Source organism: Hyperolius riggenbachi, chromosome 3, assembly GCF_040937935.1.
Source record: "Hyperolius riggenbachi isolate aHypRig1 chromosome 3, aHypRig1.pri, whole genome shotgun sequence".
NCBI classification, from domain to species: domain Eukaryota; kingdom Metazoa; phylum Chordata; class Amphibia; order Anura; family Hyperoliidae; genus Hyperolius; species Hyperolius riggenbachi.
The window spans coordinates 16,270,242-16,278,518 of record NC_090648.1 but is presented as its reverse complement, the minus strand read 5'-3'; the positions used below and the strand labels follow the sequence as shown (position 1 = coordinate 16,278,518).

Here is an 8,277-nt window from a genome sequence, read left to right as displayed (position 1 = left end):
AATTCGGTACAAATTCTGCAAAATTGCAAATTGCGGTTCCTGATTACATTTACAAAAAAAATTACTTAACCACTTAACGACATGCTGACTTATAAAAACTTCCTGCTAGAGCCTCTTAATGGCTCCAGGACGTTTTTATAAGTCAGACAGTGCTGCTGCCGCGAGTGCACGTGCACACTCCTGCATGTGCATGTGCATGTGCGTTCCTGTGCAAGTGCATGTGAAAATAGTGAAATAAAACCCAGCAAAGAAAAAATACACCTTTATTTCCAAATACTATATTGTCACCATACTTTGCACTAGGGACCAGGGTTGCTCATAAACTACGCCAGCGCGAATCTACGCGTTGTAGTACGCAACTACGCATCGTAGTTCGTAAGCAAAGTTTAAAAACTACACGTACGCATTTCCGCGTAGTCGTAGTCCCGCTATGCGAAGCTTCGCCCGCTACGCGTAGTTGACGTATGTATTGCGAAGTCAACTACGCTTGCGGTAACTGCATCTATATGGTTCATTGCGCATGCGCAGAAATATTATTGCCCTTTTATACGCATACAATTCCCCATTGGAAGGTGGTATGTATGCTTATATTCGTTTTTATATGCACATAGGTAGCAGATTATTGCGGAAATTTTTCCGCATAAGGGCATAAGCCGTCGCATCAACTACGCTTCGCACTACGCGAACCTTGTGTATTTTAACGCGTAGTCTACGGAATGAAAACGTAGTGAAGTTTCCGATTACATAGCTGTAGATTGCGAAGCGTATTTGCGTAAAAATACGCGTAGTTCCAGCGTAGCGAAGTTGGCTGACTACAACCATCCCTACTAGGGACATAATTAAAATCTTGTGCTTACCAGAACAAATAGGCAGATAAAATGTGCGGGTTTTATGCACAGTAGCAGTGTTTATATTAAAACCATAGGGGATGAAATTGGAGAAAGTGTATTTTTTCATTTTTTCCATGTATTTCCCTTTAAAATGCATAAGTAATTACATAAGTAATTACTGAAAACAAATATCAACCCCAAAAAAGCCCAATTGGTGGTGAAAAAAAACAAGATATAGATCATTTTATTGTGATTAGTGATTAAGCTATTGGCAAATGAAAGGGATGAGCTCTTGTCCGTTAGGGTAAAACCGCCTTGGGGTGAGGTGGTTAATTATGATTTTTACCAAAATTTTCATTACAATTTCGCATTGTAATTGCGCATTACGATGCAAAATTATGATTATACGAAATTCGTGCTCATCTCTATTTATATTTTTGTTGTCACACATGCACTTTACCTAATGCTGTATACAGGAAAAAAAACATCACTTTGCCTTTTCTTGTTTATTTTATACAGATTTTTTGCAAAAAATATAGTATAGGTTTTGCAACCTTTTCCAGACCGACCAGATGCCTTTGGCTGCTTTAAGACAAGAGCAGTCCATGCTCTTTTAAGTGCTCTGATTGGCTCACAGCAATCACAGGGTCCTGCCTGATATACGGAAGCTCTGCTCCCAATCCATTCTCTGATTGGTTCAATATTATCGAGTCTCGTGATTGGCCCAAAATTTCCGAGTCTTGTAATGTGGTAATTCCACAGAATTCCGATTTACACACTCCAATTATTGATTACTACTGCAGAAAGCCGATTTCCGGTTGGAAACTCAGAAATCGGAGTTCTGCGGAAATCAGAAGCTCATCCCTAATCTTGCTAAAGTTCTTCATCTTGACCAAGATGAGATTGATGCTCTGATGGTTCTACATGCTGGCAATGTTCCTCTGTTCATTCTGCATTGTCAAATGGAGATTTCCCTCAATATTTTACACTGTGTAGCTGACCTGGATGGCACACACACTCTCTATTCTGTAGGGCAAAGAGGTCACATCTCCCTGGAAAGTACATCATTTTCTTTATTTGCAGGAATGAATGGTTACATCATACAATCAAATAAAAGCTGGAACTCATTACTAGAAGCATAGACACCACCACATCCTCTCCTCTGTCTACTCCATAATAATGGTGCTATTTTGGTGCAAGAGGACAGGAGAAGACAATGGATCACATAAACAAGACCAGGGTGACCACATTTGTGCTTTCTGGACTTACAGATGATGAACAACTTGTCCCGTTCCTCTTCACCTTCTTCCTGCTTGTCTACCTTGCATGTGTTGTGTTCAACCTTGGTATGATCTTTGTAGTCCTTACATCCTCCACCCTCCGAACCCCAATGTACTATTTTCTGTGCGTCCTCTCTACGGTGGACATTGTCTATTCTTCAGCTGTTGCTCCTAAGATGTTGGCTGACCTCGCAACCAAACTGAAGATAATCTCGTTTAAAGGCTGTGCCATCCAGTTCTTTTTCTTTGATTTTCTGGTTGTCACTGAAGCCCTTTTAATCTCCACCATGTCATACGATCGATATGCGGCTATCTGTCATCCTTTACGCTATGTTTCTGTGATGACCAACAAAAAATGCTCCGGTCTGATACTTTTTGCTTTCTCTATTGGCTTCCTGCATTCTGTAGCACAAACCTGCTGTGTCTTCAGTCTTGACTTCTGTGGACCAAATTACGTAGACCATTTCTATTGTGATGTACCTCCTCTTGTGAAGCTGGCCTGCTCCGACAGTCTACGGTGTAATTTTATAACACTCTTTATTGTAATTTCTTGTGGCATGGGTTCACTGGCTATGATTTCCACTTCATATAGTTTTATTGTCTATTCCATTCTACAGATAAAGTCCACTGAGGGCAGAAAGAAGGCTTTCAGTACCTGCTCATCACATCTTATGTGTGTCTCCTTATTCTACGCAACGGTTTTCTTCATTTACTTGCGACCTCCTACGAAGGTCCTTGAGAAGCGGGATAAAGCAGCTTCTATAGTTTATACAGTCATATTGCCGATGCTGAACCCTCTTATTTACAGTCTGAGGAACCAGGAAGTGAAGAAGGTCATCAGAGGAGCATTTTACAAGAGCATCCGATGTAGTTAGAATGATGTTATTGTGTCAGTTGATGGTTTATACATACCGGTAGATTCTGATTAGATTCACTCATGTATAGCAGAACTCATGGTGAATCATTTAATCCGGTTGGTTTATAAGGATATATTTTGCTCTAATCATTATATATTTTAGCCCGCACAGGAAACAAAAGCAACAAATGGGAGAGAGCTGCCCCCAGAAATAACATGACTAAAAAAACAGTTTAAAAGGTAGATTGAATTTACTTCAAGACTAAGTGTTCATTCAACAAGCAAGCAGTTTATTACGACACAAAAATTAGCAATGCGTTTTGCAGGTCAAAGCCTCTTCTTCAGGTCAAGGCACAACTTTATGGAGTAAGTCAAACACAGTTCCGAGTGCCAAGTATAAGCAATGCATGATTTTGGTCAACAAACCAGCCCTACATACACCTCTCCTGATCTTGCTTCTCCATCAGTCCTGCTATACAGCACACCAGTAGCTCTAGTTTTTATGTCCATCGGTCTTTCAGACAAAACAGATAATGATGAGGTCTTGTCACAGAACTAAAGGAACCAGTTTGAAAGTGTACCAGAGATATTAGAAAAAAAATCATACATACCCGGTGCTTCCTCCAGCCCCCTCCGGCTTAATCGATCCCTTGTCACCATCCTCCGCCTCCTGGATCTTTGGTAATGGTTCCCGGTATCTTCCGCAAGTTGGCACATGCACAGTGTGGCTGCGCGCTTCCCCGTACCCCGTCTCGCTCCCTTGGCCAGTAGATTTCTGCGCCTGCGCAGTAAGCCCCAACTGGCCATGATACCAGGACTCGTTGCCGAAGATCCAGGAGGTGGAGGATGGCTACGAGGGAGCAATCAGGCCGTAGGGGGCTGGAGGAAGCACCCAGTATGTATGAATTTTTCCCTAACATCTCTAGTTTCCTTTAAATAAATCTAGTATGCACCTGACTTCAGAGTCTTTTCTGACTGATTGTCATATGAAATTCAAACTTTAATGTACACCGTTTTTTGCATTCTGGCCCCGCATATTTAGCTTTGCTACACTCATTTTTAGTAAATATCCCAAACAAAACCTGATTTTATTCCCTGCTCTCTACTGTGGTTGCTTCTTCTGGCATCGGCTTGCTGAACTTCTCACGAGCCTCTCATCTCCTCTGGAATTTTCTCCCACAGTTTGCTAGGCACTTTATCTACCTCTGATTTTTTTCTAAATACAATTCAAAAACATTTTTACAGTCTCTCCATGCATGGTTCAACTTCTGTTTTCTAGTGTAGCTCATACCATCTTGATATATGCAGCTTACTGACTCTCCTTAATTCTACCTTTTCACCTTTTGTCTTTAAAGTAGAACTATGATAAAATGTTGTCCTCTACTGAAAGATTAGCTACATCATGATAACCTTAATAGACAATTTCTTTATGAAAGTTACTGAGAAGATTATCACAGTGTATTTTTCACTCTGAGGCCCATATGCAATTCACTTTTTCTCCTGAGTTTTCTCCTAGGTAATATTTTTATTTGCCAATAAATATCTTTTAAGCCACCAGCAAGCAAGAAAATGTTCAAAATAATTTTGATCGTACCTTTTCACCTGCTTTTCAGTATTTATTGATTTTTTTTTTACCTAGAAGATGAAAAAGGATCTCCTATGAGAAAACTGGGGAGAAAGGGGGAAATGCATCTGGGCCTGAGTATTTACAGAACCAATTCATTTTTTCTTCTAGGTTTTCTCCTAGGAGATAGTTTCTCATCTTCAGTTTAAAATAACATTTTAGCACCTTGTAATCGAAAAAGTATGTGAGAAAGTAGTGTCAGGATTATTTTCTTGCTTGCTGGTGGCTTAACCTTCCTGGTGGTAAGCCTGAGCTGAGCTTGGGCTATGCCGCGCAGGAAGATTGCTCAGGCCCCGCTGGGTCGATTTTAGTAATTTTTTGTTGTTGTTGCACGCAGCTAGCACTTTGCTTCGCTGCATTAGAGGGTGTCCCCTCCCCAGACCCCTGCGCAGCCTGGCCAATCAGTGCCAGGCAGCGCTGAGGGGTGGATCGGGACTCCCTCTGACGTCACGACGTCCATGACGTCGGTGACGTCATTGCGCCTGTCATCATGGCGACGGGGGAAGCACTAATGGAAATCCCGTTCAGAACGGGATTTCCTGACGGGCCTGATCGCCCGAGGCGATCGGAGGGGGTGGGGAGATGCCGCTGCTCAGCAGCTGTCATGTAGCTAGCTCTAGGTTAGCTACATGATTTAAAAAAAAAAAACATTAAAAAAAACTGCTGCGCTGCCCCCTGGTGGTTTTAATTGACCGCCAGGGAGGTTAAAGGGCATTTTATAACATGTAAAAATATCACCTAGTAGAAAACTTGGAAGAAAAAGTAAATTGCCCTATGGCTAGGTTCACAGTGGTCAGTTGCATAATGCACGTGTTATAATGAGTGTGATCTGCAATGGAGACTGGATGTAGACTTAAATACAAACCATGCATGCAGCGAGTTAGAATAACGCAATCAGTTACAACACTGCACCGCGAACAGATCCCTAGAATTGTAAGGGCAGTGAGTTGAAATGAAGAATTATTCTGCAGTGCAACTGATCAGTGAGAACTAGCCCTATGTTTTATTTTTAACATATATCTGCCACTGTTATTAACTGCCATGAAAGTGAACACTATATTTCTTGAACACTGGGACTTCTCTGTGCTTGTTCACTCTTATCAACTACAGAGTTTGTTTCTACAAAATTTAGTCCACAAACAATCTAAAAAAAATGTAACTGTATTTTTTCTATGCAATGCTGTTCTATAACCTTGGGGGACTTGCTTTGGTCTGCACGTACTGTCATCTGTGTAAATAAATTGAATAAGCAATAAAGAGAATGGAAACACGTTTATATTATATGATCTTCTGTAATTCCACCTGTACTCAGTGGTACATGGGGTCTCCACAAAAAATACTTCTTGTGTGGCTGTTCTCTCTGTTGGTCACTGCCTCAATTACTGTCTGAGTCACTGAAAAAGTATGTAGCCCCACATGCATCTCACTACAGTTTCACTTTAAATCATAAGCTTGTATAGACATTTGACTCTCTCCCTGTGTTTTTAATGTTACTCTGCTCTGTATACACCTCTGGAAAAAAAACAACAATATGAGACCACTTCAAAAACGATCAATTTCTCTTTGTGGAATAATTTAAAAGAAACGATAATGCCTCAAAATAAGAAAAATGATCCAGTGTTCACATAAATAATAAAAAAAAAACTACCCTGTTCACTTTTTAACAAAATGGCAATAGTGCTTTGACTAAAGAATATTCAGAAACAAGTTCTGGGTAGAATAAACCCCAATTTTTAATTGCGCCTTTCAGCTTTGCGTTATGATTTGTGACTAATACTATCAAAAGGCCTTTTGATGTAATTCCAGTTTTTCAGTAGGGTTCAAATTTGGAAATTCCGGAAAGACTTGGTAATAGGCGATCCTCCATTCAGACTTTGATTCCCCTTTTTGCGTGGCATGGAGCAATGTCATACTGGAAATACCAATTCTCTGAGCTGGGGAGCATAGTCTTGGCAGGAGGAAGCAAATGTTTTACTAGGATAGCCTTGTATTTTGATTGATTTATGCATCCTTTACAAAGACGCATCTGCAAAGATCCAGCCTTGCTGAAGCACCCCAGATCATCACTGGCCCTCCTCCATACTTCACAGTTGGTGCAAGTCGTTGTGGGTTGTATGCTTCTATAGGTCTCTGTCTAACCAAAAGACGACCAGATGTTGGGCAAAGCTTGAAAATTGAACTCATCAGAGAAGATGACCTTACGCCAATCCTCTGCAGTCCAATTCCTGTGACTTCAGCAAACCTCAGCGTGACTCTGTTATTGTCACTAGAGCTTTTGAGAAAATTTGATTTAGAAATGTTTGCTGGGAAAATTGTATTTTAAAACAAGTGCAATGTTGGATTGCAGCAGCAGCTTCAGTCTCATTTTTTTGTCATGCCTATAAAATATTTTTTTTTTGCTAAGTCAATTTAAAGTGTACTTGAAGTACGTGATATGGAGGCTGTCATTCTTATTTTCTAACAAACAATACCGGTTGCCTGCCTTTTCCATTGGTCTTCTGGCATCAGTAGTGTCTGAATCACACCTGAAACAAGCAAGCAGCTAATCCAGTCAGACTCAAGTCAGAGCACCTGATCTGCATGCTTGTTCAGGGTCCATGGCTAAAAGTATTAGTGGCAGAGGATAAGCAGGACAACCAGGTAACTTGCATTGTTTAAAACAAAATAAATATGGCAGCTACCATATCGCTCTCACCTCAGGTTCCCTCAAGGCCCCTTTTATGCATGCAGTTGAAACCTATGTTGTGTTTCCCTTTTTTATCCCAAGGAGCCACAAAAGCAATGCAATTCTATTGAGCCTTGCACAATTATTGCAGTGCTCCAGAAGGTTCCGATCCAATGCAAAGTCTGCATCGTGTTACAGCAAGCACCTGAGCTGCACCTGAGCTTGCTGTAATGCAAATTTATAGGTGACGCAGGTAGCGTAAACAACAGAGTGCAATGCTGCAGGCAGGTGTGAGCAGACAGTAATCCCAGTGACATACTTCCTGTCCAGCAGGAGAAGCAGGAAGTATGTCACTGAGTGGGGGGCGTGCCTATGCATATGACCCTGCAAGTAGTGGATACAGAGTGGCACACAATTGCTTGACTGTGGTCAGGGAGCATAACCAAAGTGGTAAGCCACACCACCAAAATGTGTAAACCATAAGTCCAAAGTAAACACAGCTAGGCCCATATGCAATTTACCTTTTCTCCTGAGTTTTCTCCTAGGAGATAATTTTTCATCTTCTGTTTTATTTAGAATAACTTTTCAGTACTTTGCAATTGAAAAAGTACCAAAAAGTAGGCAGAAAAGTACTTTAAAAACTATTTTGAGTATTTTTTTGCTTGCTGGTGATTTAAGAGGCATTTATTTATTTATTATTTATTTATTTATTTATTTATTGTATTTATAAAGTTCTAACATATTACTGGACATTAGTTTAGGTTACAGAGAATATTTAGGGGTGACATACAGCGATATGACAATACAAGAATACAGGAAATCCAGATCACGCAGCACAGTATGAGTACAAGGTAATGCTTAATCAGTCACTGGATGGAGCATGGAGATTAGGCAAGTTAGGATCACTCAGATGCATAGCATGGGTGCACAGTAATGGAGGTGCATGATCAGGTAGGACACAAAAGGAGGAGGACCCTGCCCAAAGGCTTACAATCTAGAGGGAGAGGTAAGGACACGAACGG

At 40.8% G+C, this 8,277-nt stretch overlaps 1 protein-coding gene across 1 annotated transcript; it reads left to right on the top strand.

The window, feature by feature from the left end:
* The first annotated feature begins 2,046 nt into the window (after positions 1-2,046).
* On the top strand, positions 2,047-2,985 carry LOC137561824 (olfactory receptor 5AR1-like). Its single transcript, XM_068273180.1, has one exon. The coding sequence runs from the start codon at positions 2,047-2,049 to the stop codon at positions 2,983-2,985; it is 939 nt and encodes a 312-aa protein (XP_068129281.1).
* Positions 2,986-8,277: the final 5,292 nt, after the last annotated feature.